This window comes from Tubulanus polymorphus, chromosome 6, assembly GCF_964204645.1.
Source record: "Tubulanus polymorphus chromosome 6, tnTubPoly1.2, whole genome shotgun sequence".
In the NCBI taxonomy this organism is placed as follows: Eukaryota; Metazoa; Nemertea; class Palaeonemertea; order Tubulaniformes; family Tubulanidae; genus Tubulanus; species Tubulanus polymorphus.
The window spans coordinates 4338056-4363443 of NC_134030.1; the positions used below are offsets into that span (position 1 = coordinate 4338056).

At 37.1% G+C, this 25388-nt stretch overlaps 3 protein-coding genes and 2 long non-coding RNA genes across 7 annotated transcripts; 2 read left to right on the top strand and 3 right to left on the bottom strand.

The window, feature by feature from the left end:
• Window positions 1-650: 650 nt before the first annotated feature.
• Window positions 651-8033, bottom strand: LOC141907379 (cystathionine beta-synthase-like). Of its 3 annotated transcripts, none has more exons than XM_074797000.1 (16): window positions 7961-8033; window positions 6024-6146; window positions 5827-5933; window positions 5545-5679; window positions 5061-5140; window positions 4602-4806; window positions 4397-4488; window positions 3836-3961; window positions 3642-3726; window positions 3418-3529; window positions 3135-3215; window positions 2915-3049; window positions 2724-2832; window positions 2601-2627; window positions 1762-1849; window positions 651-1684 (listed from the first exon to the last, which is right to left on the bottom strand). In XM_074797000.1, exons 2-16 carry the CDS (start codon window positions 6137-6139, stop codon window positions 1581-1583), a joined length of 1602 nt encoding a protein of 533 aa, XP_074653101.1. In that variant the 5' UTR covers window positions 6140-6146; window positions 7961-8033; the 3' UTR covers window positions 651-1580. The 3 variants fall into 3 exon arrangements, with proteins under 3 accessions (XP_074653101.1, XP_074653102.1, XP_074653103.1); XM_074797001.1 differs by lacking the exon at window positions 7961-8033 and adding an exon at window positions 7044-7152; XM_074797002.1 differs by lacking the exon at window positions 2601-2627.
• Window positions 7200-8349, top strand: LOC141907382 (uncharacterized). The gene is made up of 3 exons (XR_012619477.1): window positions 7200-7383; window positions 7725-8047; window positions 8331-8349. It is a non-coding gene; the product is annotated as an uncharacterized LOC141907382 (long non-coding RNA).
• Window positions 8346-16377, top strand: LOC141907378 (uncharacterized). Its single transcript, XM_074796999.1, has 15 exons — window positions 8346-8429; window positions 8655-8745; window positions 9168-9268; window positions 9476-9708; window positions 10212-10359; window positions 10823-10978; window positions 11056-11170; window positions 11407-11563; window positions 11642-11741; window positions 11996-12179; window positions 12534-12688; window positions 12846-12988; window positions 13249-13340; window positions 13458-13502; window positions 13585-16377. Exons 1-14 carry the CDS (start codon window positions 8346-8348, stop codon window positions 13472-13474), a joined length of 1776 nt encoding a protein of 591 aa, XP_074653100.1. The 3' UTR covers window positions 13475-13502; window positions 13585-16377.
• Window positions 16378-16669: 292 nt separating this feature from the next.
• Window positions 16670-19175, bottom strand: LOC141907136 (oligoribonuclease, mitochondrial-like). Its single transcript, XM_074796709.1, has 5 exons — window positions 19042-19175; window positions 18497-18580; window positions 18318-18395; window positions 17921-18141; window positions 16670-17525 (listed from the first exon to the last, which is right to left on the bottom strand). Exons 1-5 carry the CDS (start codon window positions 19117-19119, stop codon window positions 17366-17368), a joined length of 621 nt encoding a protein of 206 aa, XP_074652810.1. The 5' UTR covers window positions 19120-19175; the 3' UTR covers window positions 16670-17365.
• Window positions 19176-23535: 4360 nt separating this feature from the next.
• Window positions 23536-25171, bottom strand: LOC141907525 (uncharacterized). The gene is made up of 3 exons (XR_012619504.1): window positions 24939-25171; window positions 24752-24860; window positions 23536-24401 (listed from the first exon to the last, which is right to left on the bottom strand). It is a non-coding gene; the product is annotated as an uncharacterized LOC141907525 (long non-coding RNA).
• Window positions 25172-25388: the final 217 nt, after the last annotated feature.

Below are 25388 nucleotides of genomic sequence, written 5' to 3' on the forward strand. Positions count from 1 at the left end.
AATAGCTCTTAAGAAAGAGTTGCCTTATCAAAATACTCAATTTTGGAATAAGTCGAAATCATTTTTCAATGAATAGGCCTAATTCCAAAATATTCAGTATTAATGGAAATGGAAATTTATTCGAAGACTAATGTTTCAGTCCACTGGAAATCCACTGCCAAATTTTCCTTGAGATCTGAGAGTAGGGTATAGGCTAATATTTTCATTAGATAGAATAGGTTTGCGGATTTCTACTTCATCATATTTAGAAATATTCTGGGAAGGATTAGCCATGCATTTACATTATCTGATGCTGTACTATATATACATCATCGCTCCGTCATGCCGAGTTATACATTTCACATCAACCAGTATGCAGCTGTTCAGTGTATACACTCTATATCTGAATACGAGGCTGGAATAACATGCTCACTTCACGTAGACTGGACTCACTAGATAAGATTAGAATCAGAATGACAAAAATACAACTGAATACGAATTTCGACATCCTTTAATATCGCTATCTCTCAGAAGATAAATCATTCATAGCGAACTACGGTCTCAACAGAATGTCAACACGAATTACAACAATCCTGTTCTTGGCAAAATGAGAGTTGAGAAAGTCTTGGCCTCCGTTAAACCACAAAAGCAACGAAGACAATTTTGTTTTAAAAATCTGTATTTCCCAATGTGACTTTTGATATAATTTTTCGTTGTTATCGAAAAGAAACGACAAAATTTACACCATAAACAAAATTTGACACTAAGTTCCAAGATATGATTCAAAAGTAATAAAAAATAAACTACTAAGATTATATTAGCACATATTTTCCTCATTGAAATATGACCTACAAACCAATCAACCCAAACATTTCATTTTGCGAAAACTTTCGGTACATGTCCTTGATGCATGCAATACTTGGTTGAATTCATCAGTTCATCAGTAGAACACACTTGGATTTAAGTGAATAACGTTACAAAAAATAAAATTATACTGTGGAATACTTTAACAGCAGTCTTTATCAAAGCCTAAAGTTATTTATAGCACACAAATAGATTCACAAAATACATTCGGAAAAATACACGAAATTCAGCATCTTAACAATTAGCAATGGGAAAACAGAACATTACTATACTTCATACAGAACCAAGAATTTTGTAAGATTCCTCTGAAAAACATTGACACTAAACAAGATCGCTAATAACACCGGTAATAAGACGGTTGAAAATACTGACAATTTTTACCATAACCTCTCATATCGGACAAGTGTAAGATTTTCAATTACAACATAACTTATCTACTCAATGCACAGAACACCTTACTACATAAAGAAAACACCTACAATAGTCTAACTGGTTTTACTATCAGATACGGAACAGATACGGATGACCAGGAAGAACCACGGCAAGAAAACCTTGCTCATAATGCAGCCAAATGAAGACACAATATTCCACAAAAATCAACAGAAACATTTGAAACATTAGTATCATGTGAATTGGACGAGGTTTTGAAAAGCGAAACTACCGAACCATTAGTAAACTTATTGATATATCTTAAGTGAACTCTGCCATCAGATCTTTTCATTTGTTGGTGTGTGATATTACTCTGAGTTTGGATTATTCGTTGTGATGAACGTCATCAAATCGATTCTGGTTACGATTCCAAACACCATCTTTTTCTGCAACTCTGTACCGTCTCCAGCATCTAAAAACATAACCAGAATTAATACATGTAGTAACAAAGGTATCCTTGAAATATGCCTCAATGGTACTGGTACTTACATTGTCGTTGATCATGCATCACCAGTGCATAGTGATCTGTATCCAAATGTCGGGATAACTGCCCAAGAGTGGTTGAGTGTAGGTCAACCTACAAAAAGGCATAAAATATATCTGACTTTTTCTAGTGTATTTTCGTGTAGGGAAATAAATCTATCACACATTTCCCATCCTCCCCCGGCAGGGATTCGAACCTGATGGCATCGAGATTGCCACGGCACGAAACCCTGCCATAATCGACCGAGTGCGCAGATAAATGCGCAGTTCAGATGATGTGATTTTTAGCCAATCAGAAATCCCGTTTTATTTTAGCCCGGGTTTTCCCATTTATAGTTCTTCCTTGAAATTTGCCTCAACGATTATACAACGAGCAATCTGATTGGTGCCGCCAGTTTTCTTTTGGATAGCTGCGCATGTACCTGCGCACCTGGTCTACTGATGCAGGGGTTCGTGCCGTGGCTGAGTGTAGCGATGCCATCAGGTTCGAGTCCCTGCAGAGGGAGGATGCACATTTCCATACTAAGTAGCTATTAACATTCAAAATCAAAATATAGATAGCCACACTCCTGAAGGTTTCGTTCATTGGACCATTATTCTAAGATCCAAAATGAATAATAGGAAGACATTCAGTCCAAACATAAGCACGTATAGGAAACTAGGGAATTAATACAAGGACCTTTGACACTAATTTCTCATACATGTATTTAGCATTTTCAAGCCAATGCACTGATATCTACAGCATTTAACTGATTTTTACAATACATGTACATGCAATATTACAAAATGCCAAGCAGCAGCACCAACAGGGCAAAATGAAAACAGCAGAAATGAACAGTGTTCACCTGGATTATACCACCTCCACTGTCAAACTAGAAGACAATACAGTTTTACATGCGTTAGGTCTATTTCATCCTGAATTCATCCAACTCATACCTAAATAAACAAAAACTCATTTGTTTACTTACTGTTTTAAACTGTTTATAGATGGCACTTGACACTGGATCGGATGCTTGCACTTTGTTTTTCGTGATAAGCGACATCATATGACCGACCGTAGCCATACCGACTATTCCACTGCAATTAAACAAATATCAAGGTTCGATTAAAAAACTGCCACAATCTAAAATGCCAGTTTGCTTATTGTATTTTCACTTACCCAGAGGGATCGATCACTGGTACTTGATCGAAACCTTCCCTGTTTAGCAATGCTAATGTATCCTGTACTGACACATCCGGAAAAACAGTCAAAGGTGCGCTGAGATTCAAAGAACTGACTTTCAGATTCCACCACCTGAAACACAATAACCAGTCATATAACCATTGAGCTGTCATTTGTATGATATCATATTCAACGTTGTTTTTAAAAGTTTACCCACCAACTCTTAGAGAGGACATCGCGATTGTCATCCTCGATGAATCCTCTTTCCTGTAACCATTCATCACAGAGAAACTTCGACCTACACATGAAAGAGATTCGATAAGTAGAATAACACGTCATAAATACAGCAAACTGCCGAACTTGAATTCGCCAACACAAATTTATTTGCTGATTTCCGATCTTATTTTTTCTCATCCTAGGAGTTATTCTGCCTGTCCCAGTTTGTCTGAATTAGATGAGGTTAACTGTCAATCAGAGACAATTGAAAAACCAAAACTTACATATAGTTTCTAATACTATCGGGTAAAATCACAACACAACGCTGGCCTTCCTTTAAACCGTAGTCCTTTATAGCTCTCATCGCTGCATCCATAGCACTGCCACTGCTACCACCTGAGATATAGATCATCATGTAGATTTTAGAATGGAAATTATAGAGTTTGAAATACAAATATGTGCAGAATGTCTTTCGTATTTCTATTTTCTATCAATCTCTATAACGTACCGCAGAGAAAACCTTCATCGCGCATTAAGTGTCGGGCCATCAGGAATGACGCTTTATCTTCTGATTTATACCAAGCATCCACATTCTGAAAGTACATTTTACATTAAACAATTTGGCTGTAGTTTAGACTTTTCTATTTAGGGACACGATTCAATATCGACAACTATAACGAATCAACAAGCACACATTCGTACACTTCGATCGAGAACTTGAGGTATGAAATCGTATCCAATTCCTTCGACGTCGTAATACGTCGTCTCAGACTTATTCAACTCTTCGGGTTCGGCGAGAATGGAACCGTGTGGATCAACTCCGATAATCTACAGTGAAATCAAACATACACGAACTGATTAATATCTTCTTCTTCTTTAAAATAATGTGGAGGACCCGTAGTTGGGCATTGTCCCACAGCGTTTGTCAGCGATGCTCGTACTGGATGTCAGTTACGGTTGAAATTCAAATATGTACAGTTAAAAAAAAAGAAAAGAAAGCAATGTTGGCTGAGTAGGTGACGTCTATCCCGGAGGAGCGCAGCCTTGAATGCATCTGCTGAGGACGCAACACATATCTCTTCAGGTACACTATTCCATAGACGGGTAGTTGACGGGAACTTTAAACATGTGTTATCTATTGAAGTAATATGCTCATTGTACGATATGCAGGGTTCTTTACAGATCAGGGAATACAAAATTCCCTTATTTTTTCAGCCTCTTGACCGAAAAATTCCTTTAGCAGTGGGATATGAAAAAACGTACCTTACACTCGGGACACTTCTCTTTCATTTTACGAGCGAGACCAGAGATTGTACCTCCAGTTCCAGCTCCGGCAACTAACATGTCCAATTTACCTGAAAACCATAGTATTAACATAATATAGAACACAGAACTTAGAGATAGATTCCTCAATTTCAAAAGAATTTCACACTCCATTCAAAATCTTAATGGAACTAGTAAATACTACCTCCGCACTGTTCCAGAATTTCTTCAGCAGTTCCATCGTAGTGAGCTAGCGGGTTGCTGGGATTACAGTACTGATTAAGGATATGCGAATTCGGAATTTCTTTGAGTAAACGTTGTGAAACTCCGATATGCGATTCAGGTGAGTCGAAACTAGCGCTGGTCGGTGTACGCACGATTTCAGCCCCGAGAGCTCGCAATATGTTCACCTACAATATATACGCACAAATAATTAAGTCTTGCAACTCAATAACTGCCCTATTTCCCCGAATATAAAATGGGCTAAACTATCACAGTATGGCCGGTTTCGTTCCATTTCTGAATTGTCCATGATATAACACAAAATCAAATCCCCTGACTGAGTATCAGCGCGTGAATTGAGAAATTTCTTTAGTTTTCCAGGACAGTGGTCACCCTGTATGAGTTTCAATACCGGTACATTTTCTAAAAGAATGACACTTACCTTCTCCATGCTCATTTTCTCAGGCATTACTATGATACACCTGTAACCTTTTACTGCAGCTGACAAGGCCAAACCAATTCCTGTAATGGTAGAACTAATTATATGTAATTTTGACTGAATTTTTCATGGTCTTTGCACAAAATGTTGCGATCTTTTTTAACAGTCAGTTGGAGACTCGCCATAAATAACAATTAAAGATTATCTGGTAATTTACAAATTTTGTAATTTGAATAATAATCCCACATTGTATTGATGGCCAATACCTCTACACGAAGGGAAGACTTGAGCCAAGTTCTCACTTTTATTTGTATTGACACATCACAAATCATATCTGCACAAGACAACACTTTGAAAATTTCCAGGAAAAGCCCTTTCAAAACCCTGAATTTCTAGGAAATCGAGGTCCTGGGACCTGATCTTGCTCAAATTCTAGGAAATCCAACAATTCCTCGTGTATGAACCTTGGGAAGTCTGTAATTTTTACCTGTGTTTCCCGAAGTAGGTTCAATCAGGACATCACCAGGTTTCAGTCGACCGCTAGCTTCAGCATCTTCTATCATACGCATAGCTATACGATCTTTTACACTTCCTCCAGCATTGAAAAACTCACACTTCGCCACTGTAAAGTATTAGTAATATAAATTTCATGAAATAACCTCAGAAATTGGTAAAGTAATGAACAAAGCAATACTGCATAGATGCACTAAAGTGGTATTGTCCCTTATTCAACGGACTGGGTTGGAATTTTTCAATGAAAAGTACATACATAGTTCGCACTTGATACCAGAGCTTTTGGCGAGTTTATTCACTCGAACTAATGGAGTTTCACCAATCTGATGAAGAATATTCGGATAGATCTTTGGCTTCGGACATCTTTAAAAGAAATTGAAGTATAGAACAGGTGAGTAGTATGATAAATCGACAATTTATATTGAAACTCAAATGGTTTGTGGGTGTTCCTACCTGGTCAGATGGTTATGAGGAGATTCATTGATAGTTTTACCCAAGGCCCATTTACAGGTGCTTGGAGCACCAGGATTTTCCCAGTTATCACATTCTGATATCCTACAGTTAGCCATGTCTTATCTGAAATATAAAACAATAATGCAGATTTTCAACAGGATATGTAAATTCACAATGAACTTAATTTGGCAAACAATGACCACAATGAATTATTTATTATTTGAGCAAATGCCAATAGGCTTATAGAAGCCTATTGGCATTTGCTCAAATAATAAATAGTTCAGAAAACCAGATTTGAAATCCCTTCAGATAGGTCATTTACGAGAAATTTTTGTTCACCAGAATGAATTTCCTATATGTGTGTGGTTCACGCATGAATGGATGAATGATTGGCGAAAGGTTAAAGGCCACAGCCTGCCTACACTTACAGCCAAGCAGAAAATAAAGCACTTGCATCAGGGTCGACAAAGTTAATGTAAATTTCAGAGGGCCACAAATTGACCGAGGTAGAGGTCGTGAACAGAAATAAAACGATAAGATTAAGAACGACCTCCAGACACAACAATCACAATTGCAAGGAAACACACGTCAAACACACGACGACGACACGTCCACAGGGGCTCGTTACGATAGCTGGGGGTCCAAAATCAAAGATTTGACCCAGTATCCTAGGTACCACCTATAAAAAAAGAAAAGGGAGCTAACATTTTGACATACTAGAATTGACCTTCTCATTTCAATCGCTCATAACTTCGTAACCCATCGACCGATTCGCTCGAAATTGGTTTCGTTTCATTCCTAAGAGGTTACTTTTTCGTTTGAGACCTTCCGCGACAAAATCGGATAAGAGACACCCGAGAAATCACGACTCAAATCCGAAAAAACGAGTCAAAATGGCCAAAGCCGGAATTACTAGGACGTCTCGGAGTAGTCGATTCCCAACGAAAAACGATGAGTTGACGCGGTTCCCGGACGTTAATCTTCACATATCATACATCGCTGGAAAGCTTATGAACTGACCTTATTGAAAAATGCGTTTATTTGATAATCCGTTCCGAAACCGGCGACAAGCGAGGTGATAATACGCACCGAACCGATAAATACGCACTTTAAGCGTCACTGAACCGCCATTGAGGGTGTGACGTCACGGGCTCTGAGGACTGATAAATTCGCGATACGTGATTGGTCGACTGAATATGTCAATTATCTAGCGTTGCATGCTGGGATTTCTCATGACGTCACGCAGTTAATGGCGGCCGGAATACACTTGGAAATCGTATTTATCGCATCAATCTGGATTATCAGCTCGCCAGTCGCGGGTATCGGAACGGATTATCAAATAAACGCGTCTGTCAATAAGGTCAGTTCATAAGCTTTCCAGCGATGTATGATATGTGAAGATTAACGTCCGGGAACCGCGTCAAATCATCGTTTTTCGTCGGAAATTGAGCACTTCAAGCCGTCCTAGTAATTCCGGCTTTGGATATTTTGACCCGTTTTTTCGGATTTGAGTCGTGATTTCTCGGGCGTCTCCGGTCCGATTTCATCGGGGAAGGTCTCAAACGAAAAAGTCACCTCTTGGGAATGAAACGAATCTAATTTCGTGTAAATCGGTCGATCGGTTACGAAGTTATGAGGGGTTGAAATGAGAAGGTCAATTCTTGTATGTCAAAATGTTAGCTCCCTTTTCTTTTTTTATAGGTGGTACCTAGGATACTGGGTCAAATCTTTGATTTTGGACCCCCAGCTATCGTAACGAGCCCCTGTGGACACGTCAGTCAGTCAACTGAATTCATGTTTCGTGGTTGATTGACGGAATGTCATGGATACATTTTATAAATACGCAAGAACGAAATAAAGATTAGCATACAAAATAGATAATCAGCAAGTTCACTAACGTATTTAATGCATTTTTAGTGTATTTACAGAAGACAGACCTGTCGAATCGTGTTTACTCTTCCTGGTTCTGTTAAAAAGGGTCCATGGTCATGCCTAATCATTGGACATCGGCTTCGGGCATCGGAGTAAGCACTCTTCCCCGATTCGGGTATTATCGGAGTCACCCATTTCTGGACAATTAAGTGTAGCAAATTAACTCCAGGCGGGGTTCGAGTCCCATTTAAACATTTTATCAGCTGTGACTAGCAATGGCACCCGGTCATCGACAATCTGTGTGATAACTCGAGTAAACCATGATATTTTAAAAATATAATGGGTATTACCATGAGGATATCTAAAAAAAATCAATATACTGCGACAATTGGTGGTTTTGCAGTAATTTAAAAATTTCATTGAATTTGCATTGAGCTGTCAAATTTCAAAATGGCGTCAACAGAAGCTGGTTCTGATGATTCCCTCTACCCGATCGCGGTGTTAATTGATGAATTGCGGAATGAAGATGTTCAAGTAAGTTGATCTATCGCAAGTGCTCGTTTTAAAGCTCGTTCTGGCGAAGTAACGTAGCGTATCACCGCCTAGAACAGCTGTAATCAGTGTTTCGATTGAAAAATTACGCACTTGTCTTTCATTTTCACCTCTCTCGCGTCCTTGTCGATCTCGCTACGTTCCTCATTCCACGGGATGGCACTGGACAGTCAAAAGAAACAATTTTTTTTTCCAATTTCGTTGCAGCTGAGATTGAACAGTATCAAGAAGCTGTCAACTATAGCATTAGCCCTGGGAGTGGAGAGATCACGCACTGAACTCATTCCATTTCTAACTGGTAAGGCATTTCTGTTTTTTTTTGTGATCTGTTGAATTAGGTTTGGCTGATATGTAGACTTGCCAGCTCTCATGATAGTGTTAATATAACAAGCAAAAAACCTGTGAAAATCATATTTTTTTAGCCCAGGCACTACAGAGCTTTGTGTTTGAATTTAATACATTTTCGCGATTTATTGAGTGATGCATTTATGTTTTCAACTAACAAAGCTAGTTCATCATATCCATGCATATAGCTACTATCAAGATACATACAGTAACCATTGACCTTTCTTGTTTTAGCTATTCATAAAGATTGATTGAGTTTGTTCTACTTTACCTCTCTTGACAAATGATAGTCTAACCGCAAAGTTCCACAATTCTAGGAATATTGTGCTTTATGCATTATCAATGTTATTATTTTTTTAATTCTCCGATATTCAGATACAATCTATGATGAAGATGAAGTGCTTTTGGCCTTGGCCGAACAACTCGGACAGTTCACGCCGCTGATCGGAGGACCTGAATATGTTCACTGCCTTCTCGTTAGTATTATTCTTGATTTCGAATCACCAAATCTGTGAATTTCAGGGTTTGTACTAGTCAGTAGAAATTTGGATTAGTATTTCTCTAGGCTTGGAAAATTATGAACCACAGAATATGAAACACTGCAAATAGTACGGCGAACCCTGGGATTGATTTAGTTTTAGGGGGTTGTGAGCTGCCTGGTCTTATAATGATTTATTTTCTAGCCACCGTTGGAAAGTTTGGCTATAGTTGAAGAGACAGTCGTGCGCGATAAAGCCGTCGAATCATTACGGATCATCGCCGGACAGCATTCTCAGAGCGATCTCGAGACCCACGTCGTTCCGTTGATTAAACGATTATCGAGTGGAGATTGGTTCACGTCGAGGACATCTGCTTGCGGACTTTATTCCGTCACTTATCCCAACGTTTCCTCAACTCTGAAAGCAGAACTCAGACAGTAAGTAACGCGCACACACAGAGTGTGACATTACTTTGAATTTCAGATGAACTTGGGTCTTTCTTTCTAGGGTCCTCTTAACAGCATTTTCATGATTGGTAGACTGATATTAATCTCATTATTTCAGAGCTGATGAGCAAAACCAACAGTTGATGATTTAACAAATTATCAAGTCATCATCTGTGGGTTTGCTCAGATTTTCATATTGAACATGATATAAGTCAGGGAATTAAGAGAGTCTGAGAGTCTTGGAATTTTTTGTGAAAAACCAGGGAAAAGTCCTGGAAATTTGTTGAGATTGCTAGATCGCTCGTAAAATCGGACAGTTTCCTTGTATGTTTTATGAAATCGACAACTTTAATTAATTGGATTCTAAGTAGATCAAGTTAGGGAAATGACGCGCACGTCAGGGAATAGCCAGGGAAAACCAAGTCAAATAAAGCAAGCAACCCTGATGAATAGATTGTTCACAATTACGTTTCATGTTTTCTTGTTTTAATCAGGATGTTTCATACTCTGTGCGGAGATGATACGCCGATGGTTCGTCGCGCCGCTGCTGATCGACTCGGAGAACTCGCTAAAGTCGTTGAACCCGAATATCTCAAGTCGGATATCGTGCCATTATTCGCTTCGTTGTCGCAGGATGAACAGGTAATAGAAATACTCCTATCACAATGAGGGGCTCTCTGTGCTGTATTTGCTATCCGACTAGATGGTGTGCATGACAATAGGACAACTCGGTCAAAGATTAGTTAATTTTACATTGGACTTTCTACTTGAATTCAGTTGGCGGGTGGCGCATGTAACCTCTTGGTAACAAACAGCCCCCACTGAAAATATCTTAATATGATTTTATCAGGAAATTTTTGCTCAAGGTTTATGGAAAATCATGGACATATACATGTATCAGGATATTTTAGGATACCCTGATTTGTACGAACCCCTGGACCTACTTCCACAGTTGTGAGTTAGAGAGTAGTATCTGTATCTGTTGTTTTCATTGATGAAACCACTTCTGATATTAGCTGTCAATGGCGGAGAGTTAACTCTTCAGTGAGTAGTTAAACTGAACTGAAGATCTGAATCCTGAAGATGTTATTTCTGTTTGTTACAGGATTCAGTGCGTTTATTAGCAGTGGAAGCATGTGTGCATATAGCGTCATTGTTATCACATGATGATATTGATCAGTTGGTAATGCCGACTTTACGACAAGCGGCTGATGATAAATCGTGGAGAGTGCGATACATGGTCGCTGATAAATTCACTCAGGTTCGTCGTAATCACAATTATCGTTTTCGCGTCTTGTCATCGGCTCGAAATATGACGTAATTTTCTTACGATTGCAGCTACAGAAGGCGGTCGGTTCTGAGATCACGAAGAACGATCTCGTCCCGGCATTCCAAGGTTTATTGAAAGATTGCGAGGCTGAGGTTCGCACCGCCGCGGCTGACAAGGTTAAAGGTGAGCCTGTCTTTCCATTTCAAGAGAAGTTGTTGGACATGTTAACCTGGGCTCGGTTTCCTTGCGCGTAGTCCTTGTATATGTATTAGTAGTGAAAGTTCATATCTTTGATAAAATCAAATTAACCTTCTGTGAACTACCAGTCTTCAAGTTTACTCATTTCAGTGACAACATTTTGATTTTGTGTGACATAGTAAAAAATCGATTGTTTTTGATGTTTGCAATTTTATTGCCAGATTTCTGTATGAATCTTGACGAGGCGTCGCGTGAGGCAACTATCATGACGAGCCTGCTGCCGTGCATTAAAGATTTAGTCACTGACCCCAATCAGCATGTCAAATCAGCATTAGCCTCGGTCATCATGGGACTATCGTTGCTCCTCGGAAAAGAAAAGTAAGGAAGCCTTGACTGCAATTGATCCCGTTATTTATTCTGAAAATGAAGTATATAATGTTCTGCCATTTATTTCAGCACTGTTGAACATCTTCTGCCAATGTTCCTCGTTATGTTAAAAGATGAATGTCCCGAAGTTCGTTTGAATATCATATCAAACCTGGACTGCGTCAATGAGGTTAGTTTCGAAACAACTGCACTGTCCTGAAACTCAAAAGAAATTACGGAGCTGTTCCTGATTTTCAGTATGTTGTCTTGAGAAATGTGTAAGATGCTAATGAAGGTCTTGCCATTATTGATTACGTTTTGATTAATTTGAATATTTTCTTTCATATCTCAATGAACAACTTGATGCTACTGATAGCGCTTTTCATAGGTCGGCAGCCCTGTAAATATTTTACTTTACCTTCTAGTTATCAATTTTTTGTTCAGGTTATTGGAATCAAGACGCTGTCGCAAAGTTTGCTGCCGGCGATTGTCGAGTTAGCGGAAGATTCGAAATGGCGCGTACGCTTGGCGATCATTGAATACATGCCGTTGTTGGCTGGTCAGCTGGGCAAGGATTTTTTCGACGAGAAGTTGAACTCGCTGTGTATGACGTGGCTTGTTGATCACGGTATATCGATTTTACTGAATAAAATGAGCACACAGGGTTCTTAGAGATCTAAGAAATCAGGAAATTCGGGATTTTTTTCTATGCACGGAAAATCAGGGAAATCTAGACATCTTGAAGATCAGGGAAAAGTCAGGGAATTTCGAATTTCTGTTAGTTGTTGGTGATGACTAAGGAGCAGCTTGAGAAACACTTCCCTCTCAGGATATCTATTAATCTAATCATATTCTTGGAATCATTGGTCAAGGTTCAGGGAAATATCTCGGATATTTGGATTCCCTGATCAGTAAGAACTCTGATTTCATCACTCTTGTTTTGATAAAACCAAAATTTCAATTTCTGGATATCTGTTTTCAGTTTACGCTATTAGAGAAGCCGCTACTTTGAATTTGAAGAAACTCGTTGAGAAATTCGGCAATGATTGGGCACTACAGCAAGCAATTCCGAAGGTTATCCTGATGTCATCGGATCATAATTATCTGCACCGATTGACCTGTTTGTTCTGTGTCAATGTAAGTTCTCATTATATGTTTCAACTGTTATTGATAACATGATAGAAAACAGGACTCGGTTCCACAGTTGTAAGTTATGGAGTTTTAGGTCTATTAGTGCTTAAGATATGCCATGAATAACTCTTCAAAAGATTGATCGCTATAAATTGTTGTTTAGCTGTTAGCTGACGCGTGCGGCGCAGAAATGACCGTCAGAGATTTACTGCCGACCGTTCTACGAATGGCCACCGATTCTGTCGCCAACGTTCGTTTCAACGTGGCTAAAACATGTCAAAAACTCGGACCACGGTTCGATCAAAGGTGCGTATAATAATGGTTCGACTTTTCAAAGGAATCTTTAAATAATGTAAACTATACCAGCCCCTGAGTAGAAAAATTCATTCAATGAACATTTGGTCGGTCTTGTGATAAATATATGGATTCGGTAGCCTAAAAATTCAAAGTCGATTGATATAAACCAATTTTGACAACCTGCTCATCTGGCCTTCAGGCGCGATAGCTAATGTTGCAGTTTCCCTTCGTATTTCAAAATCTAAATACACATAATATGTATATTACAGCGTAGTTGTACAACAAATAAAACCGGTTTTGGACAAGTTATCCAAAGATCCAGATGTTGATGTTCAATATTACGCATCAGAAGCTCTAGAAGGTAAAGGCCTCTGTTGTGACTAGTTTTCATTCTATGCTCGAGTTTCGTCATGACGCATAACCCGAAAATTACTGTAGTATTCTATTCGAATTCATGAAAATTTTATTTTTCTTACAGCTCTTAAATTAGTGTGATATGATGGCCCTAGCGCTCATTTAAAAGGTACCTTCGAAATTCTAACCGTTGATAACCTGAAAGAGCTACATATTTGATTTAACGAGAAATTATTCTGTTATATTTCCAGCTTGCTTGTGATGTTGCTTTTTGATGGCGAATAAATGATCCCGATAATTCAGCCCTCTAAGATAATCTTTGCGCACGTAATTTTGCCGTAAGACTAATACACAGAGACATCCGATGTATCTAGAATTCACTTCATTCATGGAATGTATTGTTAAATCAGTTTTAAATACTTTCAAGGACTGCCATGCCAGTATAAATATGAATTAATAGCAAGAATTGTCTTGAAGGAATCTGTTTTTGTACCGCTACAGTAGACTCCGCCTTACTTGGTCAACTCGGAAAACCGCTCAAGTCGGGGAATTTTCCAAAAATGTTGATTGGAAAACCTATTTCTTTTCACACTGATTCTCAACTCGGTGAAATATTTCAGTCGGAACGGTACCGAGAAAGGTGCAGTTTACTGTATATACGCGTACGTACGGTATATGATGGAAGAAGTGATTGTATGAATTAAGTGTCAGTGATGAGAAATTTTATACCCATGACTATGAGGATGTATCTAGTGTTCTATAGTAGAGGAGCGACGTATATACAAATATATATAACTTGCGTATAGTAAATTTAGATAATTGATGAATCTAGAAATGATTTCACCGAAAATACGTAATACGTATACACGTCATGAACTGATTATTCATTGATTTAAACAAGAAATGTTAGTTTTTTCGTCGCTTTCAATAATGTAAGAATGATAAAGACTTGTTTTTATCGCTGGACTGAGTTTCTTAGCTGAAAAGTATTCGATTAATTGGCGTCCATTTATTCAGATTTGACGGATAAGAGTTTATAGAACGATAGCTTGAAGAGCGTGATAAAGTGCTAAGCAGTGGTAATCGTAGAGCATTTAATGATAATTTTGCCTGAGAAATTATATAGACAAATTTAATGCGGTATTCTGCACTTCAGAAATCTTAATTTCTGACCTATACGGATGTCTCACGTTCGTGCTATTATTGTTCAAATGCTCTCACTCGTTATTTTCAGTTTTTATGATTATTGATTCTTGGTTTTAACTCTTGTTTGTTAGTTGAATTTTTATTGCTATGAACATAACGAATCTGATTGAGTCGTAATGGAAAATCTCTAGCCATTGTCCTTTGCCTTCGAATTCTTCAAATGTACATAGACTATTCGAAGCTTCGATTCGTGCGATTTTGCCGTGAAATTATTTGCAATATATCAAAAATCACCTCGTAGAAAACGTAGTAGAACTTGTTTTATGTAGATGATGTCTGCGTTCAGATGCAAGTTGAGGGAGATTCTTCGAAAGGATAATCTCTATTAATATGATCTGGACTAGCAGAACGGTCGCGTTTATGCTATCTTACTTTCTACTGTACATTCCCAGCTATTATCTTTATATACAAAACCGTATTTATGAATAATACATGTATTTGAAATTAGATTTTTCGGAGGTGTATGTTCGCCTAAGGTATTATTAGTATAATCTACTGATTGCACAACAATATTGAATGTAAAATTCATAGCCTGTTCTATAAATAATTATATGATTGGTGTACTGCATCAGCGTAACGGTGAATTGCTATTTGTAAAAGTAAGCTGTCGGTATTTGTTGTCAGTGATGTATTTCTTCACAATCGCCAAACGTGATTTAGCTATTTCTCTCGCCGCTATGATGTGCTGTGTTCGGTTTGAATACTTTGTAAATTATATCACTTGTAAATATTCCTTTCAAAACATCGATGATATTTGACCAGTTAAATTCTAATTTCAAGCTATGTCGATTTTTAAATCAAATGTAAGAGGGATTTCACTGAAATTTCAAAAAAAAAAGCTTCATGAAAGTTGTTTCAAAAAGGGATTCACTACAAAAATTACGGTGAAAGATATTTCCTTCTAAGCTTTGATCAGAAATATTTCCCTGAGCAGAGACTATATAAGTTCGCCAGTATTTTGAGGCCAGTTCTGTGGTAATTTTTTAACCTGCTGGTTGATTCTAAATACTTCAACGCTTAGTAATTGCTAAGATATTCCCTATTCTCAATACTTACTAGAATCATGAACAGGGGCGGATTTAGATCGTCGCTGCAGATGCTTGAGCGACAATCAGATATTTCTGAACTTTTTTAAATGACACTATTTTGCAACTGCAAAAATAATTGTCTTGGAATGGAATGCCATAAAATGCTCTTAAAATTGCAAATCTTCATGGTGTAGGACCCCTCACCCTCCAGCACCTAGACATGACCTAGGATTGACCTCTGAATCCACCCCTGATGAATGATGCCCCACTGAAAATGTTCCAATCGTCTGTATTTAGGAGAAAAGCATTTTTCAATTCTCTTAATCTCATATTTCTTGCATTCTAATGAAAACTTTACGAATTTTACCCAAGATAAATCTTTATATGTACATGAAATGTACTACATTTTAAATGATTGTTTTATCCGATGATTTTATTACCGCGTCATCTGTCTCAGAAACTGCTTTACACGACTAGATGTGTATTTTGTTTTATTGTGCCAAAACCTGTTATGAAATTCTGTTAATATCGAGAGCATCTCCCTTGTAAAGAATTAAGAGGGATACAGGTCCCACTAATAATTCAATAGTCGACTTATATAGGAATATTTTTGCTAATAAACGTATCAAATTTAATTTGCGTCATTAAAAAACTTGGACGATGTTTCTGTGCTTTAGTGTATTTTACTATCGGTACCAGCTTCTTCAATATATTATATTTTGTATTGCTACAGATTGTAAATGACATCTATGAAAGGATGGTGTTTTATTTTCAAAAAATTTATGCTGTTTCAATAAAAACGAATCTGTATTTGAAATTCTTTTTTTGTTGTTTGTTTTCGCGCAGAACATCACTGCGTTTTAAGTTAATTCTTACATGAACGTTGAAATCTCAAGGCCAGAAAACCAAAAAATGCCACCAGATCGGGTATTAGTACATCTTACTGGAGGAGGTAGGGATTGATGATGTACAAGATTAAGCTGTGTGAGGATTGATGCCCAGTTTTGCCGACACAGTTCGAGTGTAGAATTTGTTCTCAATAGCAGTACTTCAAATAATTAAATATGCATTAACGAAAGATTTAATTTCAAAAATTCCATTTGTTGATTTTATAAATCGCGTATTATTACAATATTTACAACAATATTCGCTTAATCTTAATTCTTAAAGTCGCTTTCAAGCCAGTTACCTCTCCTTTAACAAATTATTCATGGCAACTGAGAATAAATATTAAGAGAATGAACATTTATGATTCGAAAAGTACAAGACATGAAATATAAGTAAGTAAAACATTACTCAGCACATTCACAATAACAACAAGTCAAAACCACGCAAATGTGAAAATTGGGCTCATCATTATTTCACTAACAGATGCAATTTTCTTATGCACACAGGAATTAGAGCGAAAATCCATAAAATAACAGGCTTTCCAAAGTCACCTGGGGCCAGCTACGTAGTCATGGCTTAGATTTAAAACCAGTCTAGGACAAACTTAGTCAATCTAACAACCTCAGACTACCAGGTAGTCTATAGATCTAAGACCACTTTTGAACTGGGGTAAGACTGAAACTGGGCCCTGAATAGTAGCACATTTTAAGTATGAATTTTCGGGCAACAGTGATATAGATCATAATACAAATTCCCTGAATTTTTCATTGTAAATGTAATTGTTTCCATGATACAAAAGCTTCAGTTGATCAGATTCAGAAATTGTTTCAATCAAATGTCCAGAAAAAGTTCCACAATCAGCGAGACGTGTGCACACAAAATATCTCATCTTGATGCGTAACAGGAAAAATTAGCCAGATTTTTCATCGAAGCTATTTTGCGGATTGTAAGGTTTGAATATGGCTTGTCGATAGTAATTCAGTTCCTTAATGCTCTCTCTGATATCCTGCATTGCTCGGTGCGCCATACTTTTTCTCGGGGTGCGTTCATATTCATCAGGATACCAGCGTCTGAAATATAAAACCCGAAACTATATCTAACGGCTACATAAGTTGCGAAGGAGAAAGTCCACCAAAAACATTTTAAACATAAACAAAATGAATTAGTTATTCTGAAACTAGTGATTCACCCCAGAATTTCATAGATCAATTTGATTTAACAAATTTATTATACCCCCGGTAGTCAATCACGCTTTGTTCGGATCATTTGGGACTATAGAAATTCATCCAATTTATCAGAAATCCAGATTAAATATACTTTTAGGAGGAGTTAAATAAATAATCCAATAGGGTTAGTCTTGGGAAACCAAGATCCAAGCGACGTAAAACCAAACAAACAAAACAAACAAACAACTATAGGCTACACATGATATGGGTATTATTTTCTACTGGTTTAAGATACTCACTTGCAAAGTTCTTTGATAGTGCTGACATCTATGATACGATAATGAAGATGATTCATGAATTGCGGCATGTATTTATCGAGGAATCGTTTATCGGCGTGAACTGAATTTCCGGCTAACGGACACTTTCCACGCGGTGTGTGTAGTCTGATGAATGAAAGCATTTCTATTTCAGCTTGTTGAAGAGAGATCTTACTTTTACGCACGGCGTCTGTCAATCCAGACTGAAATAAAGGAACGCATAAACAAATTATTTGAATTCAGGGATTGTTTAATTTTCTAATTTCAATTTGGGACCCAGAATCCAGTTCCCCAGTTAGGCCTTTCGTGAGCACTCTTCAGTGAAAAGTTCGTTATGAATGAGTCTTAACAGTGGAGCTGGATGATTGACTTTACGTACCTCACCATGATGCTCCTTACACCAATCATTCATGCGATCTAACACTGAATCTGGTTGATTAATGATCAAATTTGGTCCCTACAATTGACAAAATTCATCAACTCTAGGATCAATAATAATCTGGTCTAGGCCTATAACAAACAGAATTCACTCAGTTCGTTTAGTTAGTGAATTCTTACCTCAGCGATTACTTCCATATCAGGATTCGTGATGAGACAAGCCATTTCAATGATGTGGTCAGTGTCCACATCCAATCCGGTCATCTGAAATTAAAAAAAAGGTCAAATGAAACGCAATCTAACTATAATTACCATTTCAATTTATTATAATAATAATGTGGCATTTAGGCCTACGTACTACAGTGAAATAATACATGGTGCAGCAATATCATTGTCACAGTCCACAGAATCAAAACTGAATTGGTTTTAATAAGTAGGCTTTCAGTATTGAATTATTCAGGGTTTCGTACACCACAGGTTTCTTCGCAGTCTTATTTTCAATTCCCCATACCCAGATTATAAATTCTCAATACCCCTAAGTTACACGTCGCCAACCTAGAACAGGCAACATAGGCCCATTTAAAGTAAATACGTACGTAGTAAGTGCCAATTATCAATACCGTCTTTGGGAGACAAGTTTTTACAAATGCATTTGATTTGTATTGAATTCTAAGAAAAATGTAATTTCGTCTCAATAAGCCGGCATGTCAGCCATTGATACATACCTCTAAATCAACCCATACCACTCTCTCGGTGTCTGGAACATTTCCAATGCAAAACTTTCTTTTCTTAACAACGGACATCGTTCGATAAAGGGCAAATTTTAAAATTTCCCGGAAATTTCTTCGCGGAACCAGGAAATGCATGCGGGCGTCTATTTCGCAACCGTCAGATCCAGAATGTCAAATATTAGAAATAACATCCATTCACAAAAATCATTTGATTAAAAACAGAAAAGCATCTTGAAATGTATGCTAGTAACGTGCGAGAACTATCAATTAATTCATGAAATGATATTTGATAATTATGAAACTAAATTTGATGGCAGCACCGTATAGTCCCCTCGGACAACAGCAGAATTTTTCAAACTAATAACAATATCAACAATATTGCTAAAATTAGTATATCCATAGTGTAAAAACTTTTTTAAAATGAATTATTTATCAAATGTAATAATTTATTTTTATGGCCTTATTAAAGTTCCACGATTGATCTGACAGTTTCGAGTGGTTAATGAGTGTTTCAAGTGCTTACAACGATGCTTATTACTTCGTGGTACATGGTGGTTTAAAAAAAAATTTCATAATAATACGCTCACCGCGTGGGCTTCGTAGAAAGACCACTGCCTGTGGCCTTCCCAAATTTTAATTGTCCTGTCCGATTTGGTTTCGTCCAATTGAGAGACTGCCTTTTCCAGTTAGGGCATTTTTGGATCACATAACTCAGGAAATGACTTACGCTTTTGGGCCCATTCGTCGGTTCCACATGTTTCATTTGAGCTATAGACCTAAATGGTGACACCATGATGGTCAGAAACTGACCAATTGAGATATCCCCGAGTCTGACCACTTGACTTCGAATTTCGGAAATTTTTCAAGTCATGTCTGTTTTCAAACTACTGAAGAATCATTGCAAATTCATAAACTGACCATCACTGACCACCACTGACAAATTCAAACTCCTTGAATTTGAAAACTATATACCGCGTTATGGTGTCAAACTAGAAATGATTCGCCATAAATATTGAGAATTCATAAATTGACCATCACTGACCACCACTGACGAATTCATGCTTCACGAATATGAGAACGATATACATGTACCACGTTACGGTGGTGTCAAACTAGAAAGGATTCGCCATCAGGACACCCCTGTACATCCTCTATATATTCAGCATCAGGACCACTCTGAATCAGCATCAGTAATTACTGGGTTCGACCCCGGTACATCCTCCATTAAGCATCAGGGCCACTCGTTCAAACCCAGTAATTGCTGATACTGATTCAGAGTGGTCCTGATGCTGAATGGAGGATGTACAGGGGTGTCCCGGGTTCGAACCCAGTAATTACTGATGCTGATTCAGAGTGGTCCTGATGCTGAATATATAGAGGATGTACAGGGGTGTCCTGAATCTGTTATCAGTTATTACTTTTGTTAAGATATCAACATTTTACCGTACGGTGCTGTCTCTATGCTCATCGTTAGCGGGATTTTTATACACTAACGTTAGTCAACTCTGGCAAGCTAAGGTCACGGACTATAACTGGACAGCACGTCGATTGCCAGAGCTGACTTTAGTTAGTGTATGAAAATCCCGCTAACGATGAGCATAGCGGCAGCACTGTACGGTCTGGACACCCCTGTACATCCTTTATTCAACATCAGGACAACTCTGAATCAGTATCAGTAATTACTGGGTTTGAACCCAGGACACCCCTGTACATCCTCTATTCAGCATCAGTACCACTCTGAACCAGTATCATTAATTACTGGGTTCGAACCTGGGACACCCCTGTTCATCCTTTATCCATCACGACCACTCTGAACCAGTATCAGTAATAACTGGGTTCGAACCTTAGAGACGATCAGGAGGTCATCGGCTACATTTACCGAACGCATGAAGAAAATAAAAACAATGATTTTTACAAGAGAAACACAAATCTCATGTAATTAATCATGTAATGTTAACACCAAAAGAAGGATACTGGGTGTCACTTTTAAAGGCAAAGTTAACTATTCAGGACTCTGCTTCTGTATATAAAAATCAAACCGATCATCAGTGGATATATCAAATTAGCGGGTGGTGAAATATATATGCCGTCACCAAATATTGCCGAAGGGCACTTAAATTTTAGACCGTACGAACAATGTATTGGGCAATACGGTCTGGATCCGCCCCTGAGTGCTTTAGTGACAATCAAAAAGATTGCTAATTTCGTAATTACTCTTCGGCAGCTCAACACTCGCTTCTAACCGGTCAACAAGTGTTAGTGTCCGGGTTGAAGGTAAGCTGTATTGCCAATATTCGATTATCATGTTTTCCGGACATCCTCGTCTCCGCACAATGTTGGTGGGAATATTGGTTTGAAAAAAAGAGGTGGATTGCAAGATAACAAAAAAACCACTGACTGGTGAACTAACAAAGTTCAGACAGAGTAGCTAAACAGATAAAGAATTTCAATCATATTTATTCTCATACAGTGTACAACAATCATACAAAATGCCAGGTTTGTGCTCGAGGAATTATAACGTAAGCTCCTCAAACACGTGAACTGTATTTCAAAAACAGTCCAAACATGGATGTATAAACTATAAACTAGAGTTTATACATCCATGGTCCAACCATAGACTCTAAAACAGAAACGTCTATGGCCTACAACCATGGACTCTCGAGTCCATGGCTCCCCGCACTTAAACCAGAGATAAACCTGGCCAAATACTCTGGAAAGCGTAGGATTAAGTAATCAATCTGATTTACATTTTTACATCATTTTATTTTCACATATCATATTATTAACTTTTAGCTTATTTTCTCAAATTTTAATAGTAATTTTATTTCTATTACTATGAATGAAATTGTAATAACTCTAAACCACAAAAGTAACATGTAAAGTATTTCGAAGTTTTAATATACAATACATCTCCACCACTACTGATTTTATACAATTTGCATCAATAGGAAAATAACAAAAATACACAAAGAATTATAAACTTATATCCATAAAACACAGAAAATTGGACTAGTCTGAAAGTCTAAGATTATGAATTTGACAATTCATGAGGTCAATATAACTGACACTTTGTTATATTTCATGAAATATGAATCTACCGTGTCAACTTTTCAAATGACACTTAATAATCAAGAAAAAGCTCAACTAAAATCGATACGACCTTAATTCAGCGTTTGAAGAACAATTGACATTAACATTTCGTTTTTGATTTTAAACAGTCTTTGATTTAATTTTCAATAACATTATTCTAAAAGATAACTAGAGTTTTGCCACCTTTGCCTTGTCTTTAAGAGATTTTCAGACATGATCAAATTGGTTATTTTCTCAAATGTTACATTTAATGCAAAGTATTTTGGAGGCATTCTCTTCTATGCATTCAGCAAGATAAATCGAGTATATAAATATTGTTCAACTGTCAATTTTAACACAGCTAGGTCAATTACTACATGTAATAACTTATTGCTTAGATATCTACAATTAAGTTAGATTCAATAATTTTTTGAGGTGCTTCTCGTGCAGATATTTCAGGACCCATATAGACATATTTAAGCCATGGTTTTAGAGTCCATATATAGCAAGCACAATTTACTGATTAATACTGTTCATATATCCTCATTAATCAAGAGAATGCTCCTCTATTTTGCTCCTCCATTTTCCATAAGGACCTTAATAAAAATAGTATTTTATGAACCACTGAAAAGCACCACAGTGAAAAAGTTGCAATACACGTAACTGAACAATTGAAAAGTTTTAACATGAATGACGAACATGAGTTATTTAAAAACAGTTGAGAATCAAAACATGAATACATTACACCTACAAATTCACTCACACTCTGGAGAGCGTAAGGTTAACTAATTAATCTTACTTATTACAAGAAAACTAAAAACATTGCCAAATTTTCCTTGTCTTTAAGAGATTTCTTCAAACATTATCAACTAGCTTATTTCACAAATGTTACATTTGAAATAAAGCAGGGTCTGATCTAAGCACTAGTTCAATTGCCCGGGACAAGTATATTTTCATTAGGGCAAGTAGGTTATCATTATCGCTCATCCACCGGGCTTGTGTAATTCTATATCTCAAAGCTTTTATCCCACTCGATGCAAGGGATGATTGTGTCACAATCGGACTGCTCATGTAGGGCACGTTGAGGGGGCAAGCGATATTACATATTATGCTTGCCCTGCGATCGAATGGCATTTATTCCTTAGATCAAACCCTGCAAACTATTATAAAGGAAATTCTTCTTGTCCAGACATTACAGGCCCCACACAGACGCGGTTAAACCGATAATCAAAAACAAAGCTTGGACGATTGACCAATTAGCACTGCATCCACAAGTTATCCTCTATTTTCAACAGGGCCTTAATTAAATCAGTATTTTATGAACAACTGATAAGCACCAAAGTGAAATTGTTGCTACAAAACTTAACAACTGAAAAGGTTCAACATGAATGATGAAAATGTACATTGTTTTATTCACACAACAATAATATCTTAATCGAGGAATCATCATGTAAGTTCCTAATTTACAAACACGTGAACTGTATTACAATAACAGTCTCTAACATAAAGCGTTAAAACTAGAGATGAAACATACTGATTCACTCCAGAAATCTTGGAGTATCAATTTATCATTCTTAATTTCTTTTTCGTAAACATTACTTTCACTTGATTACTAGAATTTTGCCAACTTTGCCCCGACTTAAAGATTTTCAAGCACCTTGGCATTAAATACTAACTATTCTGACGTTTTTTCTTCCAGTTTCGAAAACATCAACATAATTATACAATCGGTAACTAATCGATAACATCAATAACTTAAGTTTATAGCTGTTTTAAATTCTTTCTAAAAAGTAAAATGTATGTACATGATTTTAGATAGTAAGTCTGCCCCGTAAGTCTACCCCAGTATCAACAACTATTTTCATACTCCATTCCACGCAATCAGGTAAATTTTTTAAACTATGTTACCTATCAGACTGGTCTGAAAAAGGGTGATATTAGTAAAAAAATCAATACTTTACTACAGAGGTCTTTGCCGCTGCTAGATCTCAACCATTGTCTTTGCTGCTTCGGTGTTTATCCTGAATCAGATTTTATAAGATAATCCATTGTCTTTGCTGCGCGAATCAGTGTTTATAAGATACACTATCATCTCTGCTGCTCCTGATAAAATGTTTTATAGAAATCAACCATCGATTGTAGAAGATTCCATCGTTGAGTGATTAATCCGTAGCTGGCTCCTAAACTTCTCATCTGGGCTTCTGCAGTTTTCATCAGCAAATGGGTCAATGGGTATTTGTCTACTTGTGTCTTCTTCAGGCCATTATTTCCGGGATGTAGTTTGACTGAAACAAAGTGAAGAAAGCAAAACATTTTAGACAGATTTATCATAACTTACATGTCATTTCAAATTACAAGCCACCGTGTTTTTCACTTAGTTAATATAGTTATTTCCAAAATCAGAATTAGGTTCATTGACGTCAATTGCCGATTTAAACCCCAATAAATAATTGCAGTAGTAGGACTAGTTCATTAATGTTTAAGCTTGGAGTAATCATTTGAAAAATTTATTACTCCAAGGTGCAAGACTAGTAAAGATAAAAGTTCTAAGATCAGCCATGTGGACAGGTAAATAGATTTCGATGATAATCACTTATCAAATGATATTCATATGAGGCCTGAAATTTCTATATACCGGTAATTTCCATCTAATGAGTTTGATTCTTCTGTGGGTTGTTCAAATCCGTAGATTTCAGATGAGTAGTTGATTTTAAGCTGGTCTCTTTCTTATAGTTGAAACTTAGCTGCAATGAGTAAATAAATATATCCTGTAATCACGACATTTAGAAATCATCGTAATAACTCCATGTATATCAAGTTACCTTTTATGATTGCTGGTTTCATCATCGACGAGGATCTCCTAAGTCGGTTGGTTTCTGTGCACTGTTTTCTCTAATTGTCAGATTTTTTATGAGTTGTTGACCTCAAGCTCTTGTTTGACTTTTCGAGTTGGTGTCCCTTACAAACCTACCACACCTGGCGGGAGCGATACGGCGGTTTTTTTCAAAATCGGAAATCGAAGTACAGATATAGTTGCGTGATCGGCGGTCGTTTTTACAGATCTTTTTTTTTTAAGTTCAAGAACATAATTGGTAATTCGGTTCCGGTTCATTCAAACAATCTTTTATTCTGCCCAATTCTGATTTTGGAAATAACTATATTGTTGAAGATAATTTTACAATATTTGGCCTTTTTTTAATGTAACTAGTCCGAAAGTTTACAATGTTTAATAATTTTGTCTATATTTTTTTGGTCGTTTTCACCGTTTAAAT

Coding starts and splice junctions, on each gene's coding strand:
- LOC141907379 (XM_074797000.1), bottom strand. CDS start 6,139: ATGGCTAACTGTAGGATATCAGAATGTGATAACTGGGAAAATCCTGGT. Junction 3,727..3,835: donor CTCAAGTTCTCGATCGAAGT/GTACGAATGTGT, acceptor ATGTACTTTCAG/AATGTGGATGCTTGGTATAA. Junction 2,833..2,914: donor CCAGTGATCGATCCCTCTGG/GTAAGTGAAAAT, acceptor GTTTAATTGCAG/TGGAATAGTCGGTATGGCTA.
- LOC141907136 (XM_074796709.1), bottom strand. CDS start 19,119: ATGTCCGTTGTTAAGAAAAGAAAGTTTTGCATTGGAAATGTTCCAGAC. Junction 18,396..18,496: donor ATATGGAAGTAATCGCTGAG/GTAAGAATTCAC, acceptor TGTCAATTGTAG/GGACCAAATTTGATCATTAA. Junction 17,526..17,920: donor ACTATCAAAGAACTTTGCAA/GTGAGTATCTTA, acceptor TTTATATTTCAG/ACGCTGGTATCCTGATGAAT.
- LOC141907378 (XM_074796999.1), top strand. CDS start 8,346: ATGGCGTCAACAGAAGCTGGTTCTGATGATTCCCTCTACCCGATCGCG. Junction 9,709..10,211: donor CTGAAAGCAGAACTCAGACA/GTAAGTAACGCG, acceptor TGTTTTAATCAG/GATGTTTCATACTCTGTGCG. Junction 11,171..11,406: donor CGCGGCTGACAAGGTTAAAG/GTGAGCCTGTCT, acceptor TTTTATTGCCAG/ATTTCTGTATGAATCTTGAC.